Here is a 23,291-nt window from a genome sequence, read left to right as displayed (position 1 = left end):
TCAGGAGCCGTGAAAACCTGATCAGTTACTTCCACTGTACAAAATTCTGAGGACAAAGTTGAGCTCTGAAACACAGCAGCGATAGTGATCACTCCATTTCAGCTGATGTGGCATACTCTGGAATGATTTTTTTAGGCATCCTTATGCTTGCAAGAGTTGATGCACACAGCTCGTGTTTGGGCTAATACCAGTCCAGAGTCGCAAGTAGGATTTTTGTGGGATAAAATCTGATTTTATAATAGGCTTTTCATTTTTTTCTGAAATTTTGTCTCTTAAAGTTTGCTGCATTGGGTAGTCCCCCCCCCCCCCCCAGTTCCAGCCCTGCACCAGTCTTGTCTCCGGCATACTCATCAGCAATGATTCTTTGTCAATGTCTGGGAGTAGCAAAAGAGCATATCATCAATGATTACATCATAGCTGCTTTTTTGAGCAGATCCAAATTCCAATTGTATGAATACAAATATGAAAGGGATTTTTGGAAAAGTAGGTCTTTTTCATAAGCAGAAGTGAAATTGTAAGGATTTTCTCCCCTTTGGAAAAACTTGACATTGTGCTAACCATCACCAATGAGCACAATGTCAATCATTACACAAAAGTCAGTTAAATTATCTGTCATTAGTACATTTAAAATAGTCATTTTTCGAGACTTGGTAGCTATATTACATGATTTGGTTATATACCACCATTTTGATGGGAAATGGTAATTCTAAAGAGGCGAGATGAAATGCTACCACAATGCTTCCTTTCCTTTCTATTGGCTGAAGAGTTAACATTTCAGTCATTCAAACTAGAAAATGTCTGTAACGGATCAAAGAACAAACCATAAGCACTTTTTAAAGTGAGGATTACTATAGGGTGTAACCATATTGGAGAAAGTAACTAACAATACGCTTCCCATCATTGATGATGGATCACTGCTGGTAAAGCATGCAGATGCACAGGGTGCAAACTGGCAATAGACCGAACATGAGAAAACATAATGAAGACCCCATTTGGGATGTTAAGAAAGAACAAGAACTATTTTCAAGTGTACCAGGGCAGCTCACACAAGATGATCTTTTCTAGTATCACCATACTTCAATCTCTGTGTTAGTTCTTTCCACCCTTCTGCTTTTCAATCACATTGAAGTGCCATCTATAAGCTTCCAAACACAAAATTTATACTGACATAAGTAAAAGAAAGCAGACACGAAAAACAATGCCTCTTTCATATTTCAATCTGGGGGGGGGGGGAGCACCATGAAAGCCTGGACAGCAATTTGTTAGGTTTCAGGTAAGAAAGCATTTTCTCAATACCCCTCACGAGAAGCGATTCTATTGGGTGAAGCGTTAACATTTTGATCTTTTCCACTGGAAAATGCCCACGAAGGGCCAAAAAAAAAAAAACTGTAAAAACTTTTCAAGTAAAGGATATCTTGTCCCAAGTAGAAAAAACAAAGGGACGCTGAGTAAAACGGCAAAACCTTTTTTTACAAGCAGGGAAAAGCTTCAGAATGATCCTCTGAAAATTCACAGCTGCAGATAAGAATTGGGCGCTACAACGTGCTGCTGCATCATTTTTTTGCTGTTCAGATTCAAGAACATGGATTTCCTGGGACTTACTATGAGAAAGGTACATCAATTATAATGCTAAAAGCATGAAAATCATGGTGATTCATGTTGAGAATGTGGTGCTGCTGCTGTGCATACGGTGGGATCAGAGAGGAGCGTTTAGCGGTGAATGGTATAAACCATATTTATATCATTAGGGGATTGCTCTAACCTACTGCAACTGGTCATCACAACATCAGTAGCAGCAGTTGATTTGCGCTAGTGATGAACTGCAGAAGACTGGCAAGGGATAAAAGAAAATAACTTCAAGAAAAACATGTGTCTACAAGCAGCAACAAAGATAATTTTGAATCGTAATAATTTTGATGCATCAAAAGCATATACTCCTGACGACCTCGTTCCTAGAATCATTACAACTATCACCGATAATTCTAACAAGGATTTTAATACAAGTATACTCCAGTTCATAAGACCAAAAAAATCAAAACTTTCTTCCTGAAACTTCCGTGAAAAAAATAACACAAATTATGCGATCGTTTTAAAATCAAATAAAAAATTTAATTCCTTATAAATTGCCATCAAAGTTTCATGACGAAGACAGAGAAATATGTTGCAAACCTAATAACAATGGAATGTACCTTTGGATACAAAAAAAACCATTAGCTGATCCGGCAGCGACAAAATTTCATTGCGTATCTTTTCCATGTGCCCATCGATCTCTACAGTTCCGTTAATACTAATTACAACATCGCAAATTTGCAGATTCGCGTATTTTCTTTGATTTAATTACCGAGCCTATATATACATAATACCAAATTTACCATAATTTCATCGACACCCAACAAAGGTCATAACTAAGTTTTTGTTGGGCGATAAATTTTTCAGAGATCATATATGTAAAAATAAAAAAAAATTTAATCAAATAATTTAAACAGATTAACATCGACACAGGGAGGAAAAAAAAACTAGTTTAAACATCAAATAAATACTGATTAACAAGAAAGTTCACCAGAGAAGTTTCTCCCGCACTTATATAAAGAATTGGATGCCGATCTCTCCGGAAATGACTGTGACACATAACATTAACGCACATTTAACTTCACGATGACGACAACGACAAGTAGAGCTGAGGGGGAGGAGGCAAAGAAGCATATAAAGCGGCAGAGAACACTGAGGCGTTAAACCGAGGATTTATAATTAATATAATTTTTTTTTCTCTTTAGCATTAACAGTTTGTTCCTAGTGTCATGCACTGTTTGAAGGCGGAATCAGTAAATTGCTCACGTCCCAAAGCTGAAACAAAACATGATCATTCAATGAGAGCAAAAATATGGTGTAACAAACACAATCACATTAATTATAAAGAAACATTAAAAAAAAAAAGGAGACTTTCCAGCTTTTATGGCCGTTGTTAGACGAACTGCATACAACTTTCAGGGTTACTGGCCCCCAAAGCAGAATATACTGAAAACTACGACATACATTGCAGAACCAATCAGTGCTGCTGCAGAACAATCTGAGAGTTTCAAGAAATGTGTTTGAAAACACTGTTATGGGAATTTTTACCGCAAAACATTTCCAGTCAGCCGAGGGCTCGTCGCAGAAAAATGTCAAACATTCTGCTTTGGGAGGTTATTGGTTTCTGAAAAAAAAAAATCACTTCCTGATGTTCCTGCTGTAATTTCCTGTGTATAACCCCTATCCAATAAAAAATGTTCATAATCAAACTGGATGAAACATCATTTTAATTTTCATTCACTCCAATCTAATCCCAGAAAATGCCACTTCCCCCCACCCCGTCCAGATTCACAGCCGGAAAATTCACCGACCAACAATTCACCGCCATGCAATTCACCACTAGGAAAATTCACCTACTAGCAATTCACAGACAACAGTTCAATGCGAGTCAGTTAGCGAGGGAGTGAGCGATTGAGTTACTGATTGAGCGAGTGACCGAGTCAGTGATTGAGTAAGTAAGTGATTGAGCGAGTGACCGAGTCAGTGATTGAGTAAGTAAGTGATTGAGCGAGTGACCGAGTCAGTGATTGAGTAAGTAAGTGATTGAGTGACTGAGTGATTGATTCAGTGACCGAGTAAGTGATTGAGTGACTGAGTGATTGATCCAGTGACCGAGTAAGTAAGTGATTGAGTGACTGAGTGAGTAAGTGATTGAGCGGGTGAGTGAGTGACCCAGTAGTGACTGAGTGAGTAAGTGATTGAGCGAGCGAGTAAATTGGTTAGTGAGTGAATTTGTTAGTGAGGGAGTGAGTGAATTTGTTAGTGAGGGAGTGAGTGAATTGGTTAGTTAGTTAGTTTTTAACCTAGTAGTGTCACAAATGATTAAAAAATCCGATTGTTCCGAAAACGTATTTATGATGACTGATTTGAACACACTTGGATCGGGCGTCCTCGTCGTCGTCAGCCGCGCTTTGACATCGACATTTGGAACTGCTTCCAAGGAACTCGTAACGATGTCCCTAATACCAACAATTCTATAGAAGGATGGCATCGAGCGTTCCAACAGCAATTATCTGCTCACCACCCAGATATATGGAAGTTCATCGGTGCCATAAAAAAAGAACAGTTTGAATGAAGTTCGGTTGGAGCAAATTGTAAGTGGACAAAACCATCACATTAGGAGAAAGAAATACCGGGACTCTGCGCAGAGATTAAAGAATTTAGTTGATAATTATCATCAAGGATGTGACATTAAAGACTATTTGAGAGGTATAGCTCATAATGTATCATTTTAATTATGATATCAATATTTGTGAGAAATGAATATTTTTCTCCCGTTTTTTCTTACATTTGCGTGTTATCTGTTTTTCTGGATTAGTAGATTGGAACCCTTTAATTATAAATATGTAAGGAAGAAAATCATGTCGAAAATTGTTGAATAAATACTGTATGTTTTGAATGAAAATTATGTCAGATATTACTAATTAAATGTTGTAGGTTTTGATTGAAAATTACCAATTAAATATGTATGTAATGAAAACTGTGTGAAAATTATCCTTCTAAAATACTCCTCTAACATTGCCCAAAAAGAATGACATTTTTTTATATCGTTTTTTGAAGCTGTGGTTCCGTGAGTTTCAGTTTTCGAAAATGTTATTTGTCACCCAAGAGGTTTTATGTCCAAGAATTGGATGTTTAAAACGAGATAATTTCATACGATTTTTGAACTCACGCTTGAGTCTTGTGCTATAACTTTAAACAATATGAGGCTATGGCTTTCTTTTACCAGTTTTGCTGATGGAGAAAATTAAACTTATCTTTATATTCACTTTATTCCATTAATTTTTTTTTGCAGCATCAGTAGTAGGATATAATTATATGGCCTCTACAAAACGAACTGCGTCGTAGCGAACTAATATGAGGTGGAGATCATACATAATCACCGGTAAATGTTAGAAATAAACTAAAAGAGCTCTAGAACAATATTCTAAAAGTGAAAGCAATACAGCCAGACTCGGTTATAATGCCGAAATCCCGCGGAATCTTCGATGTCGTTATAACCAAGTTTAACTGTATTTAAAATACTGGTTTTAATAGGTGTGTCATCATCAACAATCAATTTCAATCCACTGCTGGATGTAGGTGTCCTCCTTAGATTTCTCCTCAAACGAAATGCGATATTTTATAAATTTAAATAATTTTATAAATGATTGATTTTTATAAATTATAAATTTTCGGAACTTCTATATGGTAATATTGCAACAACAAATTAAACAACAAATTCAAGAAAACTTCGACTATAAACGAGTAAAACCTTGACATTTTTCAAAAAGTCTGGATGGAGAAGAAAAAACAGAAAAACTGGACTGTCACAGAAAATACGAGACAAAATGCAGGACATGTGGTCACCGATGCTTAGACTAGATTTTTAATATTAATTAATATAAATATAAACTAGAAATAATTATGACCCAAGGGCCGATCCTTGTGGTCGAAAGGACCCTCCTTTCATTATATTTCAAATGTGCTGATTTTACCATTTATTATGGCACAGCTTGTTTCCTATTGTAGTAATATGTTTTAAACCAATATAGTACATTGCCTGCTGACAAGTGTTTTTATTTGTTAGAATATTTAAATCAACATAATCGAATGTTCGTTTTAAGTCTAAGACTAAGTCAAATGTCAAAATTCAACCCCCCCCCCCCCCGGGGGAGGGGGTTCAAAGGTTATATGGAGTAATCATCACTGAGCCGAAATCCCCGAAGCCATAAATATAAAATTTAGTAAGCATTGTATTTTATTACCAGTTATTATCCGCGGCATCGCTCGCGTGGATTTTTCAATCTCAAAATTACTGTCACCTCATAACCCCCATGGGTGATGAACTTTCAGAAATATATTTGTATTTGTAAATCCTGTCTTAGTGTGTATGTACATTATAAAATATAATACTAACTAGATTTCATATTTATAGCTTCAGCTGTTTTGGCTCGGCATGATTTCAACGTTGAGCCCCCCCCCTCTTATGACGCCCTTAGGTTGTCGAACATGGAAAAACCATTTCTTAGTGAGTAGTGAGTCTTTACGTCGTGAAAAAAACTATTCACAAAATTTGATATTTACAGCTTCAGCGGTTTTGGCTCGGCGATGATGAATCAGTCAGGACATGTTATTTTATATACAGTACTAGGGGGCTCTGCCCCAATACCACCTTTGGCGGCCAGCCCCCCCCCCCCCTTTTCTCTTCACATCCAGGGACACCCGAAATGAAACCTGTCAACTTTTTCATGGGGCCTTGACCTGAAGGCTTGTTGTACATACTCCCTGTGAGTGGCCACAAAAATTTTTAATTTTTATCAATTTTAAAACAAATAAAGTCCAGGGCCTACATCCAGTAACGGGGACCCAATATGCAGATATTTAGTGGGGCACCCAGACACTGGATTTATCTCAGGCTTCCGCTGTTGAAAATTCTACAATGTTAAACGACAGAAAAGAATGAGATTCATCCAGTGCCTCCAAAATAAAACGGGACCCCTGACTCGGAAGCTAATCGGGCATCCCCCTGTGAGGGCCACTGCAAATATTCATTTTACCAACGAATAAAATCCAGCCCCCCCCCCTCACGTAATTACCCTTGACCGAATTCGCAAATTTTATGGGGTCTCAGACTGGATATACATTGGGCTTCCGCTATCGCAAATTTTTCAATGTTAAACCAGCAAGAAAACAATGAGTTCCATTAAGGACCCCTGCAAATGAAACCTTTTAACTTCCCCATGAAGGTATTTATGTGCAAACCCCCGGGTACCCCGACCTTGTATGTTGGGAGCACTGGTGATATATGTATATTTTACGTGTACATTACATACCTGTCGGCATGACACCCACGAGGGCAGGGCTGACAGGGGCCGGAACGTTTCTTATCGCTTTTTTGATATTTTCCCACTATAAATTAAGCACAGAGGGGCCCGTGAAAAAGCTGGTTTGGGGGCCTGCCATCTATTTCAGCTTAGGGGACCTGCTGTAGGATGTGGGAACCTCTGGGTACATGCACATAACTTGGTTCCAATGTGTCAAATGGGTCCCGATATATGCAAGAGTTAAATGAAAACTTGACCCCAAAATCGTAACCGACTTTCGTAACACGAAAACGTACCAGATTTCCATCACTCAAAAAACGTCACCGACTCCCGTAATAAAAAAATCGTCATTAATTTCCGTTGCATAGGAAGTATATATATATATATAGAGTAAGTAAATATAGAGTACATATAGATATAGATACGAACTAAGGCAGGATTTCTGAAAGTTCATCATGTGAAATCGCGGGTAACAGCTAATTCAGCATAAAAAAAATTCATTGGTTATACTGATGATCAGCGATGTTTTTTATAATATCAAAGTGATAACAGGAGATGATTTGAAGCATTTTTAGGTGGTTGATTTATGGCGTATCCACTTACTTTATTATCTTTTAATTCTGTTATTACTCCTTTTAACATTTCATTAGAAGTTTCTGAGTAAAACAGAGTTAATGGAATTTTGTTGAATATACTATCTTGTATTGAGCAACAGCAATTTGTAATTTATACAAATACAAGGCTACACAACAGGCAAAATGCCCAGTGAGGTGGCTGAGAAAAAGATGCCCACAATAAATATGGATGTCATATATTTAAAAAATACAGCAACCCGAATCCGTATCATCTGAATTTCTTCTCATAAAGTCATTATTTAAACTTTCCACCACATCTTTAGAATATGGCACATACTCACTCAATAGATCACTCACTCACTCACGGACTGACTTACTCGCTCATTGAATCAGTAACCCACTCGCTCACTGAATCACTTACTCAATCACTCACTGGGTCACTCACTCAGTAACTCAATCGCTCATTCCCTCGCTAACTAACTCGCATCGAACTGTCGTCGGTGAATTTTCCTAGCGGTGAACTGTTGGTCGGTGAATTTTCCTAGTGGTGAATTGCATGGCGGTGAATTGTTGGTCGTGAATTTTCCTACCGGTGAATTGTTGACGGTGAATTTTTCATAAACCAGACAGACTGGGGTAAATTCAGAGTAGTACATCCCTTGAACAGTTAAAAGCTGGTACTTTGTTAAAGGTTCTTCTTGTCTCGCACTGTCAATCGTTTACTGGCAGGATCTGCAGTGTTGGGGGGGGGGAGAGGATTACTTTCTATTCCATAAGGTCTCACGGCTGGGTCAATGTGCATTTGCAGCTTACCCCAAAAATTGGTTCTGAAGAAATAGTACATGCCATTATTTCATTAGATTTTCACCCATCTATGCTCACCTCCCTGTGAGAGAATTGAGGGTACACACATGCAAATGTCATCTGTCAATTCAAAAATTTCAGTGGGTATTTCACGTCCTTGTGGAACAATACCATGGTGTGGGTCACGCAGGAAGTTACAGTATGGTAGTATCTTCATCACATAACTAACTACACACCTGTAGATTTCTTGCATTGATGTGGTTGAATTTTCCCACAGACCATGGCTCATCGGTCTGGAAACTGTGCATGATTAAAGAAAAAAAAAAAACTAGCAGTGAAACATATACACACATACCTTTATCACTCTATCAAGCCCGACAGTGAGCAGGCGCGAACGTGTCTCGTCTAGATCCATGTGGTTAATGCTATGCCTCGCATCTTGGAAATTTGCTAGAGATTCTCGACTGTAAACAAGAAAAATGAATTATCTTGAAAAAAGGCATATAATGAAACCACTTCAGCAGAGATGTGTTGATGATAGAGATACCCCCCCCCCCAAAAAGATTAATGAATTTGTAAGCTGTAGACCCTGACGCAGCTATTACAAAAAATAATGATGAAGGGACACTTGACAGATAAAGAGCAGCGTATTCTAACAAACTCAAAATTTGCACAGGAAATTCTCATTTTACAAGAGGAATCAGAATTACACCTAAAAAAAACTTACTCGGCATCCGTAATGACAGTGTGGCATTCATCGCATACTCTAACATCAAACTCGTAGCCCATTATCGGCAACCTGCTACGATTGCTACTGCACTTGTCGCAAACGGCTTTCCCGCATTTCCTACAGTGATGCTGTACAGAAGGGGGGGGGGGAAAGAAAAATAACTATAGAGATGGGTCTTAATTGGTCATATAAGTCCAGTAAATGCCTCTACCTAACACAAACTTGTAAAAGAAAGTGTGAATATTAAAGTAGTTATCCATTGATCCTGATGAAAGTCATGCTCACCTGTCTAATACCGATTGTTTTTTGATCGACCATAGCCTTGATGTTCCAGAAGAAAGGTTTCTGACATCTCTGGCAGTAATCGCTATCGGCCCACTCGGGAGTCTGTTAAAGATACACAAATGTTAATTGATCATATAAGGTTGATGCAAAATCACTGTTGCATACATTAGAGTAAAAATAGACTAGATTATAGATAAACTGAAGATGAATATGGTATAAACTTGTGTAAGTGTTTACCATCTATACCAGTGTTTCTCAATCTGGGGGGTTCCCCCCCAACATGGTTCCATTTCTAGGAGAAGGGACACAAAGATCAGTGGGAAAAAATTAAAATGAGAAGAAATAAAGCTCTTAAAATAAAATATGGCGTGACTACTTTCAGAGGCATGATGTGGTTGAATTTTGGCTTAACAAACGAGCCCATCTGGGCATGGCTTGGGAGGCCTCGTGTTAATAGGGGATCAGATCATGATGAGATCTGGGACTTATTTTTGGAGCAAGCAAGAAAATAAGTAAGTTGTTACTTCTAACTAAGTACAGGGCAGAACATCACTTTGTGCTGGAGGAGAAAGGGGACATAATACAGTGAAATCTCAATATAACGACACAATGAATGAATGAACTCCAGAACTTTGCCACTGGACTTATCCCACTGCAGGTGGCGGAGTCTGGAACATATAACGACACTCTGCACACCAGGAAAAAATATTGTTAAATAGAGGGATAATCGTTATATCGAGAGGCAACAGCTTAAGATTAGACACTATAGGCATTTCAAAGACTTGAAAAAAATATCATTGTAGAGGGATATTTATCATTATATTGAACATCGTTGTAGTGAGGTTTCACTGTATACAGATCGTTGGGGATAGAATCCTCACAAGAGAGAAGCTTGCAGATATCTAGTGCAGACTGTCCTGTCATTTCATTCAAAAAATCATTTAAATAGGAATTTTCTCGCTCCTGGATAAGAAAAGGGGCCACGAGAAGAAAATATGGTCCAAAGGAGACCCCACGGGCAAAAAAGGGTTTAGAAATACTGATCGATACCAGGCACCTTCAAGGTTCAACAGTTGACACAGCACAGGGCATATTTGATATTTTATTGAGGCCTACATATGTTTAACACTATAAAAATGTTTTTTTTAATACCTCCAGGCGTTTCGTCTTCATGTCCCAGAACACGACCGAGCTATCCTCACTGCCAGAAATCAGTTGATTAGAAGTATGAGAAAAACACAGGGCGGTCACTTTATTGCTGATGAAAGAAAGGAAATCAGATTAGGCTATCATCATCACAAACCAAGAAAATAAGCCATCACTATACATTTAAAACAGAAAAGAAATTTAACGCAGTAAAACTTGGTTAATTCGAACCTGTCCAAAGATATCACTCTCCGCTATTACTGTTAGGTTTCTACAGCTGGCTGATGCAAAGATAAAGGAAAGAAAATTCAACTGGCCTTGCGGGAAATTGAACCCATGCCCTCTCACTTGCCGAGTAAGAGGGCCCTAGACCACTAGGCTAAAAAGCCAACAAATCCTCTTTCCTTAGAGGTTGTGTGCGCTGAATGAGGCAGTACATGAACAAGAAAAACCAGACCTAACTGAAGCCAAAGCTCACAATTTCTGACACTGCCTTCAGATTGGGACTTATCCAAGAGAAGATACCACTCTCTGCAATAACCTTATCTTCGCATCAGCCAGCTGTTGAAATCTTTGTAATTCGAAACAAGTGCCGCTGTGGTGGTCGAGTGGTTATAGTGACGGACTCGCGATGCGAGGATCCGGGTTCGAACCCCACAGTGGTGGTCGGCTGAAGTTGGTTTTCTGTGGTTCCCAACTTCAAGGCGCAAATGCGAGTCGATCTCCCCGTTAAAAAGTCTCGCCACAGAGAGCAACAGTCCTACAACGATAAATCATTCAATCATAACACTTCACTCATAGTTAGAAAAACTGTGGCAGATGGCAGCACTACACATAACAAGCATTACAGAGAAACAACAAAAAACTTCACGCCAGGTTTCACTACACGTACACGCACATTCCCGCATGTACCGATTCGTGGGGGGTTCGCGGGAGTCGTGGGGGTGGTAGGTAGGGCCTCCAAAAAATGGCTCGGGGATCCATGATGTTCTTAAGTCAGCCACCTCGTTGGGCAATTTGCCTGTTGTGGCGTTGTATTTGTATTGTATGTATTGAACCTGGTTAATTCGAACTTTTATGAATTCAAGTTTTCTATCTAATTCAATGTTAAAATTTCTTTTTTAATTCAATTTTTTTGGATAATTCGAAGTTGAAGGAGAAAAAACATGATTTTTGTATGAGCAAATTTAGTTTAGAAAAACTCTACAAGATGTCAGACTTTGTGCTTTTTATCAACCAAGTTGTAAAAGAAATATTTAAAGACAAATTAAAAGGTGAAAATTCTGTTTTTCTCTCTTTCTTTGACAATTTAATGCCCATTTCAACATTGTTTAGCAGGACTGCATCCAGAACGTTTAGCACTTCATACCAATTACATCGTTAAACCTATGAATCAAGGTGCACATTTTTTTAAATTTTTTATTGTCATTAAGAGTATGAAAAGTATCGGAAAGTTCGGATTGTAACGTTAATGAAAGTATATTTCCTTGACAGTATAAGAATAAGCAAAATTTTGAAAACAGTGTCGCAATGGATTATCATGAACTGTTTCCAGTTCATCTGGCTTTGAGCATGGTCAAGATATCGGGATGATGTCACTCTCCGCTATCCATACCAAGGCTTTCAACCACTTGCTGATGCGAAGATGAATTCAGGAAAGAAAGAAAATTCAACTGCCCTTGCAAGAAATTGAACCCACATTGTCTCACTTGCTGGGTGAGCATCCTAGGTCCTCCCTCATGCCATTGCTACCCGGCATGTGAGAGGAAGTGGGTTCGATTCTCTGCAAGAACAGTTGAATTTTCTTTCGTGAATTCGTCTTTGCATAAGCCAGTTGTTGAAAACCCTTATATGGTCAAGATATTCAGTGGTGATGCCGATTCCAGAACAGTGAAATAATGTAGCAGCTAAGATGAATTAATATAATTGACTTATTAAAACTGGAAAATTGGGTAAGTTTCTTAACCGATGATGAAATTTTAATGATTGATTATTTTATGTGAATGCTGGTGATTATGTTGCAATTTGCAGTTATTCCGCAGATCCAGGATAGATTAATTGGATAATTCAAACTTTTTTCCAGTGACTTTGGATTTTGAATTAAGTTCGACTGTCAAGGCAATTAAACCGAAATTCACCCTTTCGTAGCAGATTTTATCTGGCATGCAAACGACACATACAGGATACCAAAAGCTTGCAATGCTATAGCAAGTAGGAGGTCATGTAACGATGCAGGGACAAACTGAGGCAATGAACTTTCTTTAAAACCAAGCACAACTCGGGTCTATCGCCATGGGCAATTTACTAAATAGTGAGTTGTGCTGGAAATGTAAGTGTGTGTACCTAACAGTCTGAGTGTATATCTAGTGTTACATCAGATTTTGCAGTGCTGCCATCTATATTTCAGAAGTGAAGCATAATGATTGAATATTTGTAACATTTGTAGACCTGTTGCTCTGTGGCGAGACTTTTTAATGGGGAGAGCGGCTCTCATTTGCACCTTAAAGTTGGGAGAGAACCACAGAAAACCAACTTCACCCAACCACCACTGTGGGGTTTGAACCCAGGACCTTGCAATGCGAGTCCGTCACTGTGACAACTTGACCACCACAGTGGCTGAGGCAATGAACTAGTGAAAGAGCCTTCTTCCCCGAGGTAAGCTTAATAAATGCACACAGTGGCATCTTAAAGACTTTCACTCTATTTCAAAAATCATTTCTTTCCTCAATTCTGAATTTTACTGAATTTCCTACTGCCATATGTAGGTGTTCTCTCGTGTTTCCGCACATTCTGTAATTATGCAAGCCTTTTTGAATGCTGGCCCAGTTACAGATTACTTAAGTGACCTGCTGTGCATATTTACAAATCAAATCACTCAGGTACACCAAGGAACATTTTCAGATCACTTAAGTAACCCATGGCATATTTACAGATCACTTGAGTCACCTGCAGCATAGTTCCCGATCAAGCAACCTGCAACACATTTACAGACCGCTTAAGTGAACCGCTGCACTGTTTCAGATCAATTTAATTAAGAGACCCCCCCAACACACATTTCCACATCAATGAAATGGCCTGCGATCTCCTGAAGTTTGAATACCCTTGGACTAGATGGTACGAAATGGCAGACACCAGCTTTTTCCTAAGAAAGACTGGAATGTTTTGTTTTTCTCAGCCAGACTATTTATGGTTTTCGGAGTTGAAAAAAATATCGATAAAATCAACACATGATAATGATCAATAAACACTTACTGATGCCCCTGAAGCTCGTATGCAGTTCCTTTCCTACCTCCGATGTCCCATACGATGATCGACTGATCGAAACTACCTGAAAATAAAAGCTTACGATTGGGGTCCCATGCAAGACATCTAATACTACCTGCAATAAAACAGAATAAACGCTCGTGAATTTCCACTTAATGATAAATACTAGTTCATCACTGACAGCGTTACGTTATTAAAAGTCCTAATGGATGGAGCCTTCAAGTTCCCAGCTCTGTATTAGTTACCATCCTTCGGGAACGCATTGATATCTCTGTGTTGAGGACTGATATCTAACAATGCGGGCAGCAACTGAAGAAATAAATAAAATTTAAGTTGACCAAATCATGACAGAACGCTGCAAACCCAGTGCAAACAGATGTAAGAATCTGATCAGAACATCATATTACTCCTGACAATACCCATCACTCCAGTGAGTGCCATCACAAGCATAAATTCTAGATTACAAAAGGCAAATAGCTGGGAAAAAATACTTAAAATAGTCAAGTTGATTTTTGACGATGATACTGAAATTTTTAATAGAGACTTATGGAGGCACAGCACAAGCCTCATATAGAATTCCCGCTGTTATCACCAGTGGCTCTAAATAACTAAAAAAATATTATATTTGATGAATAAATAAAAGAACTAATTTTGCTAAATAACAGGCATCCTTTTAGCAGATGGCAAGTCGATTTGTCGAAAAGATTTTTGGTCTGTTTTGACAAATTGCTAAAATTAGTAAAAGGCCAGCAGGAACTCTGGCACCAAACATCACCAGAAACAAAAAAAAAAACACATGCACATTGAATGTGGGTAAATACATATATCATAATCACCAGAATGTCCTTTCAATGTCGTGATTGGCTTGTACCCGGAATCTTCTATTTTCAGCATAGTTATATGACCAGAATAGTCACCGATGAACACATGTTTGGAGGGTGAGTCGAACTGTAATGCCGTGCACCAAGCGTTGCACTGGAAACCTCCTAGTCTCTGTCCCGTTTCCGAGCAGTGCCACACAAAGTATTTATCTCTCCCAACGCTCAGCACCCATTCGGACAGTACCGAAAACACAGCGCCTGTCACCCGTCCCTGATGCGCTAAGTAATTACGTTGATGAGTCATTTGGTTGTAGTCTTCCGATAATACAAACTCCTGCAAAATCAAACGAGAAGATTACAACTCATTTGCAACCGATTACTAAGACAAAATGTGAAAACAATGTTCTGTAGGGAAAAGAAATCATGTTGATGACATTGATAAAATGATATTTCTGAGCTATCTGGGTTGCAGTCTGCCCAATTACTCATCCTCTTCCTATCAATCGTGTGTTCTTGTATACTCTCGACACAACCCAACCCTTCCCCCCCCCAATTCATCTTAGACTTCAGATAACGAACAGCCCATGCGTTGGTAACCAATTCTCCAGCAGCAAGCGAAAGCATCCAAATAACAAGATTTACACATACTGCAATGGTCACTGCTCGATTTTACAAACTACTAGTCTGATCTTAAATATTGTGACAATTTTGAATGTCTTTCCCATTCATGAACTAACATTTCAAGTTCATAAGAGCGAGCACTGGCTGTATTTTGGAGAGATTGCATTATGACAGTCACACGACTGGTCATTTGTATCTGTGCCCTTCAACCACTGGTCTGCAGACCAGTACCAGTCCGTGGGAATTTCTTCACTGCTCCGCAAAACTTTCCCCCAATTGATATAGTTACTACATATAATTTTAGATTTAATTTAAATATTATACCATACCTATATTGGCTTTTATTTCTGTTTTAAACAATTAGCAGGTCCGCAAATTATTTCTTTCACTTATTTTTTGGCCGGTGTTCAAATTACTATATACTACTACTGAATTTATTTTTTTCTTCTGTTTGTTTTTTGCCGGTCTGCAAACTTCTCCAATTTGTTTTGCTGGTCTGCAAATTATTACTACTACATGGTTTTTGTTTTTTTTTTGTCGGTCTCTGCTAATTACTTCTTCTGCATATGTTTCCTCCTATATATTTATTTTAGCCAGTCCGATATTATACGAAAGCATTTATTTATTCTCCTGCTTATTTTTCAGTGGTCCAAAAATTCCACTGGTCCGCGAAATTTTCCAACTATAATTTCACCAGTCTGGGATTAATTGCAAAAATGTTGAAGAACCCTGATTTATATGACAGGAGCACCCACCCCCCACATACACACGACATGAGTGAATAAGCACCGATATTTGGTTTTGGCACAAAAAAAATTGGTTTCTGTGCGTAATGTATAAGTTTGAAAGTCTGATTACAGCACAAAATTTTTGTAAATCATGTCAGGAACTCTGTTCCCAGCTATGTCACGCTATAAGTCTAAGACAAACAAAATAATGCACTACTTTGAATTATTTTTGTCAGGGTGGTAGAATGCTAGGCTCCTATAAAATTTGACGGATGCTTAAATTATATCCCGATCCGCCAAGCCTTATAATAATGGATGGCTAAAACTTGCAAAAAAAAAAAAGTTGTAGAGAAAGAAAAATCTTTATCTCACCGATATTGTGCCGTTTTCCATCCCTACGAACAATCTCTTTGTCTCATCGCTGTAAACCACAACTGATGCTGGAGCTGAAATTTTTTCAAAAAGACACACGATTTACCATCACGACTGGACTACAAGTTGCATTATTTCATAACAGAATCATTTTTCGAAACACCTAAAGGAAAGCAACTTACAAGGCATGTAATGCCATATGCTCGGCCAGTACTGGCCGGTGTCTCTTTTAAGCCAAACACTGACGTTCCTGAAAGGGGAAAAAAAACATGAGCTCAAAAGTAAATAGCTGAGTCTATAACAAATGCTTTGGCGAAACAAATTAAGCTTCACACCTAAAGTTGCCAAACCTCTATCTTCAGGGTTTTCTGAAATTATTCCTCAATGGGAGGGAATATTTCAATGCTAACCACAACCACATGCAGCCATGACCAAGATATTTTGAAGAAGATGTACTCTTCTCTTGCTAATACAAGATGTACTACTACTACTAAACCACACATGCACCTCGTCCATATTCCTCTGCGGAACCTCTAACGAACTGGTACATGCGGGAATGTGTGTGTGTACGTGTAGTGAAACCTGACGTGAAGTTTGTTTCTGTGTAATGCTTGTTATATGTCGTGCTGCCATCTGCCACCAGTTTTTCTAACTGTGAGTGAAGTGTAATGATTGAATAATTTATCGTTGTAGGCGTGTTGCTCTCTGTGGCAAGACTTTTTAATGGGGAGATCAGCTCGCATTTGCACCTCGAAGTTGGGAACCCACAGAACTTCAGCGACCACCACTGCGGTGACGGTGGGGTTCGAACCCGGATCCCCGCAATGTGAGTCCGTCATTATGACCACTCGACCACCACAGCGGCATACAAGATGTACTGAAAAACTGGCTAAGTATGTAGTGATGGTGAAATTTTTTCAAAAATCTGCTGTTACCGGGTAAGCCCAGTTTCTACACAGTTCACCGTCAGATTTTAGCTTAAATCATGGGGTGCTCAAACCTTTAGTTGCAGGCCACTCCAAGGGCATGAAAAAGTGTCAAAGGAAAATGAATTGATCTGGAACAGCGAAGTCGCTGGTCACTCAAGTTGGTTTTCCCTGGTTCCTAACTTCGAGGCGTGAATGCGAGCCGATCTCCCTGTTGAAAAGTTTTGTCACAGAGAACAGGGCTTCAGCAGTACAATTATTTAATTATTACACTTCACTCATAGTTAGAAAAAGTAATGGCAGCATTATAAAAAGCATTATCCAGAAACGAACTTCAAGTTAGGTTCACAACACACACACATTTTCCAGCATGTGTGTGGCCCAGGTCTTTTCCGACCACATACTAAAATCTATTCGTTGAGACAGAGCAGCTGACCATGATCTGGTGAGGTGGAGATGGACACTCAAGTGATATGGAACAGCAAAATCGCTGATCACTCAAGTGAACTGTATCGCAGGTTGCTCAAGTGTTATGCAAATGTGCAAAAGACAGCTTCAGTACTATGGAACTCTGCCGCTAGTCATCTCAATGATCCGGAAATTTTCTGCAGATCACTAAAATGATCTGTCAATGTATTGCAGTCCACTTGAGTGCTCTGAAACTGTGCTACAGGTCACTTAAGTTATCTTTGATTGAAGCATGTAGCAAGGTGCCCAAGTGATGTGGAACTGCACCATAGGTCACTAAAGTGATCTAGTAATGTGGCACTTTACTTATTTTTGCAAAAATCTATTTGAGATCATATGGTGTTGCCCGAGGGCCACATTTAGTCTGTGAGCCATGGGTTGAGCATGTATGTCTTAAATGAAAAATGTCATGTTACAGAAATAGTACAAGGGAAAAAACGTCATGACTGACCATTTTACAATCAATTGTGTGAGAAAGGAAAATAGAGTTGCCCCATTCCCATTTGTCCTGCTTGGTCGAACAGGAAGTATGGTCGCTTCCAGATTTATTTCTGATATTGTTGTGAATCAGTAGACCCGAGTCCCAATGTGATCATATCAAGTGGTACGCATTCAATATATAAGCAGAGGGGGAAAAGTTATATTTATCGGTATTTTCAGCTGAAATTTGTTCGTTTGAGGTTAGCAACTTTTTATTTTAGTATTTTTCCTCTGGGATGAATCAAAAGGGATTTGACAATTGCGGCTTCACTATGCGTAATTTCCTGTGTATAAGCAACGAAGGCGTATAATCTTCAAATGTAAAGTTTGCTACTCTCAGAAAATATTGTCCAATAACCCACAGTATAATCTGTGCATTGCAAATCTCATCCACCAGTCATGAAATCTTAACCCACCTGCACAGGTGACAGTTGATTTAAATAAATATGATGCATATTCAAATGTCTACCATAAACCTGAAGGAAAATTCTGTGACTTTAACTCGACCCATCCAGCATTTTAACACTTTTTATTCGACAACATAATGTCACAATTTAACATTCGTTAATAGGTGAAATCGCTCTTATGCCTGCAAAATGAAACATTTGGTCAAGATTTGGCATAATGACTATTGACAGTAACCCCGGCTATTTCTGCTGCTCACTGTAGCGACTTTTTAAATAAAACAAAAGACCAACTCATTCACGCTTTAAAGCTAACCGCCACTGCACAAATTCTGGGTATCTAGCTTTTGCAATGGGAAACCCGATAAGAGGAAGGACCATGATCTTCCGTCAGAGAATTGAGCAAGGGAACTCGCGGGGTAAAAAAAAAATCTGTGACCTTCATTCTCATTTTGTGACTTTTCCCAGAACTTCGTCCTGACAATTCAAGCAAAACTTCACTTTAAAAAAAAAAAAATTACCTATCGTCGCTAACACTGATGACACCATCAGCGTTCGGCATGATGACAGCCATGTTGATAACATCTTGATGACCTTCCAACTTACTAATCAACTGTGGTTTCCGAGCGTTCATCAAGGAGTTGCTCGCACCAGCAACAGGTTTTATTTCTGCGGCCATAGTAAAACGTGTATTTTAAGCACCATTGACTCTAGGGATAAACGAGACAGAAAAAAAACTACAATGAAATATCAATGAGTTAACAAACAAATGCTTAGAAATTACATTTGCCTTGGATTCAAACTTTTTTTTTCCAACATTAATTCAGTGAGTTTCCTAACTAGAATGCAATGTGCATTGTGATTCATCGTAATGCACCACAAATGCTTCGAATATGCTGGAAATTAGTCTGCGTTACTAATTATGAAAAAGTATTATCGGTAAATAAATACTACAGGTGGTGACAGGAAAAAAAACAACTGTTTTTTTTCATCGACAGAAACAAAAAAGGCGAGCAAAAGGCGGATTCATGGTTTACCGCCTGTGAGCTATACAAATTTTGCCGCCTTTCTTTCATTCTACCCCAAAGCAGAATGTTTTGCATTGTTCTGCACTGAGCCCTCAGCTGACTGGAAATGTACTGTGATAAAAATGCCTGTTAATAATATTTTCCAAACTCTTCTTAAAATTCTTCCCAAGATTGTTCTGCAGCAGCAGCACTGATTGTTCCGTGACGTACGTCATAGTTTTCTGCATATTCTGCTGTGGGGCATTCCACCACGTTATTATCTCAACCAATCATTCCTGAAATTTGCAGCCCTGGACTATAGCAGCCTCAGCCGCTGTAAAATATATATGCCTTTGCTAACCCATACTGTTAGTCTTAAAAGTAAATCATCCAACTACGTTTTGCACCTGTCTCGAAAGTTAAAAAAATCATGGATCTTAGATGCAGTTGCCTGCCGCAAGTCTGCCTCACTTGCGAAGGTGGTTGTTAACCAAGGGATTCAAGAGTTAAGGGATTTTGCCTATTTCTTGATTGATGTGTTTGCGTAATGCTTTGTTTAAAATTTTTTCAAATAATTTTCTTTCAAATTTTAGAACGAAATGAACATTTTTGAAAAATAAAAGCTCCAGTGGCCGAAATGACTAGGTAACAGAAAAGAATTTTTGGCCAAAACAGTGCACTAGCAACCACCAGGGGTGGATCTGGAGCTCACTGTTGAGAGGGGAGATTTTGCAAATTTCTTAAAAAATTAAATCTCTGTATCGGCTGACCATACAAATGTACTGCATTTTGTCCCTATTTTCCACGACAGTTTCGTTTTTCTGTGTTTTTTCCCTCCATCCCGACATTTTTGAAAAATGCCCCAACTTTTGTAGCAAAGTTTTCTTGAATTCATTGTTTAATTTGTTGTTTCAATATTATCGTACAGAATTTCTTAAAATTTCATGAATTATTGAATTTTGATTGGGAGATCCACGCCTGGCAACTTCCGATATTTCTTTTGTCTCCCCTCACATTAATTCTTTTTGGAGTCTTCCGCAGTCCAGTCTGACAACTCTCTTCGACAACAGTTTTTTCCCCTCAGCCCAGTACAAAGAAACATTTGCTGGATTTTTATGCCAAGGTGAACTCGGAAAGAAAAGTCATCTTGGCTCCACCAGGACTCGAGCCCAAGCTCTCTTGCATACCGGGCAAACATGTTGCTATCTAAACATCAGAGGTGTATTTACGGGGTGGGAGGAGGGGGGCTGAGCAGGCTATTTCAAAGAGGCAATAAATTTAAAGAATGAGTAGTCAAGAAAATTAGAGTAGAATAGGACAACAGTGTTGAAACCGAAAAACAACCTCTGCTTAGAGAGCAGGGTGAATGATCTAGAGAGTGTATAAGCATATGAGCAAACACAAGCGTGACGTAGAGAATGTGCAATCATGAGTGTCCGAAAGAACAAGGGGACAGGTCAGTGAAAGCCAAAAGAGTGACCTAAAGAACCCAAGGTCAAGTCAGTGAATACAAAAAATAATGACCTAAAGGGAACGAGAGTATGGGAGTGACCTACAAATCGAGAAACAGCACTAATGACCAAACAACCCCGACCTAAAGAATGACCTAGTATGTGTGTGAGCATAGGAGTGACCTTAGAGCGCGAGGAACCACAGCAGTTAGCCCCCAAAACAAAATGTTTCGCATTGTTCTGCAACAAGTCCACAGCTGACTGGAAATGTTCTGTGATAAAAAATACCCATAATAGTGTTTTCGCACTTTTCTTAAAATTCTTCCAGATTGTCCAACGTGCATCACAGATTTCAGAACATTCTGCTTTAGGGCAGTTGGCTACTAAAAGAGTGACCAACAGATAGATCTAAACAGTGCGTAAACATAGAGTAACTTAGAGACCTGGACATACTCGGTAAGAAGGGGGAGCATGCAGACTATAGTCCAGGATGGCCAATTCAACGAATGGGTAGTCAGGAAAATTAACCAAGAATGGATTTATACAGCCAAGAGGAAGGAATCAAACGCCACCCCAATCCCAAATCTACCCCTGCTACTCATCGGAAAACTAGTTCTTGGGTTTCGAAACCATGCCAATATTGTATTGATACTCGTTCACCTACCATTTCAAAAGAAATTGGTACAGATAAATACCAGCGCTTTCAAGATGAGAACTCATGGAGAGTTTGCTCAAAGCATCACAAAATAGTGAAAACAGAGAAAACCTCGCATCTTTGCCCGTTAAAGACATAGGTGCCTACCTACCAGTAAATGCAACAGCATATATATTCAGCCAATGGACTCCCCCATCTCAGTTACCCGAGTTTCTATGTATCTGGGCATGACCCGCACCCCCCATAGTTGGTCTACTGCACATGACTGGATATGCATGACAAATTTGCCAGCGACTGATTCACTGAATGCATAAAAAAGCCACAATCAATCATGTGTACATATTATTCGGAAATTATAAAAGTGAATACTTGAATACCAACGAATGCAAATTTCAATGATGATAATGTGTGAAAAGAGGGGAAAAATATATAAACATTATTCGTTTTGAACCAGTCAGATATAATGTACAATTACCATAGATAAAAACACATTTCGGAGCACATAATTATCAATTTCTCTGTGAATACACATTAATAATCACATATATATAACAGTATTTCATAATAATACACACAACTGTACACCGTTTTAAAAAATTAATGTGAACACTGAAATTTTTTTTAAAATATATATACTAACAATGCAAACTGTTTTGAAATTGATTGTTTACCCGAAGGGCGTCTATTGGAAGATTTTGTTTAGACTTATTTAACAGATTTAAGCGCGATGATAATTATTGTTATCATCCATCGCTGGGATAATCATCCACTGGAGGAGGAGGAGGCGGAGACGAAGGATGGCCAATAATATTGGGGGAAATTATTAATCCAGCTTGGTGTAAAGTCATGTGCGTGTGATGACATCATTCACATGAATATATCGATATCGCATTGATGGTTGTAAAATTGATAAATAATTATATATTTTTAAAAAATGATTCGTTTTTTCTCTTTAGTTTTTGTAATTATTGCTTAACTATTCGCAAAACACAACTCGAGGTAACGTATGCATTGCCATCTCTTAGCAATATTTAAAAGGTTTTTTATAAGGTTGATTGAGGAGAGACGAGAAGGGAAGGAAGGAAATAGGAATTCCCTAATTATAAATATGAAATATTAAGACAGCTCTCTTAATGAGGCTTTTTTGGATCACGTGATATTTCCCTCTTTCTTGAGGGACATACAAGGTAACCAATATGGCGACTTCCTGTGCGACTCATGAAAGAAAGAAATCTAGATTGAAGAAACATAGAAATATGAATCCCTTTTTTCTATTTAATGGGATTGGGAGCTTAGATGTGTTTTAACTTCAAGTTATCGATCTGCCTGTTTTTCCTTCAAAAAATGCTTGATTAAAGCTGCGGAATTTCTTCGATGTAATTTATATGGGCCCATAATTAATTTCAAATCATCCTAAACTACGTATAAAGATTGAGATGCAATTGGGTAATATAAGGCAATACGAAGACATTAATTCTCATTTTCGCGCTTGAGAAGATATAAATAAAAAGTTGAAATCAATGTTATTACATGGATATCCACTTCAAAAGTGGGTCCGGCTCATTATTTTATATTTAATTTTCTGGGCTTCGTATCTCTCAGCGAACTCAATATTTAGAAAATCAAAAATTCAATTCAATTTTTTAAATTATTGGTGTTGCGGAAACTCCACTGAATTT

The 23,291-nt window shown here is 38.5% G+C and overlaps 1 protein-coding gene across 1 annotated transcript; it reads right to left on the bottom strand.

Annotated features, from left to right (window-relative positions):
* Positions 1-257: 257 nt before the first annotated feature.
* Wdfy2 (WD repeat and FYVE domain containing 2) lies at positions 258-22,457 on the bottom strand. Its single transcript, XM_089248567.1, has 11 exons — positions 22,253-22,457; positions 19,021-19,209; positions 16,404-16,471; positions 16,222-16,295; positions 14,516-14,834; positions 13,668-13,794; positions 10,422-10,527; positions 9,270-9,371; positions 8,982-9,112; positions 8,610-8,718; positions 258-2,844 (listed from the first exon to the last, which is right to left on the bottom strand). The coding sequence occupies exons 2-11, from the start codon at positions 19,176-19,178 to the stop codon at positions 2,797-2,799; spliced, it is 1,242 nt and encodes a 413-aa protein (XP_089104693.1). The 5' UTR covers positions 19,179-19,209; positions 22,253-22,457; the 3' UTR covers positions 258-2,796.
* Between the last annotated feature and the right edge of the window lie 834 nt (positions 22,458-23,291).

This window comes from Pholcus phalangioides, unplaced genomic scaffold, assembly GCF_987345545.1.
Source record: "Pholcus phalangioides strain wild (caught in Gottingen) unplaced genomic scaffold, Ppha-v1.0 ptg000020l_1, whole genome shotgun sequence".
Taxonomy (NCBI): domain Eukaryota; kingdom Metazoa; phylum Arthropoda; class Arachnida; order Araneae; family Pholcidae; genus Pholcus; species Pholcus phalangioides.
This window is presented reverse-complemented; position numbering and strand designations above follow the sequence as displayed.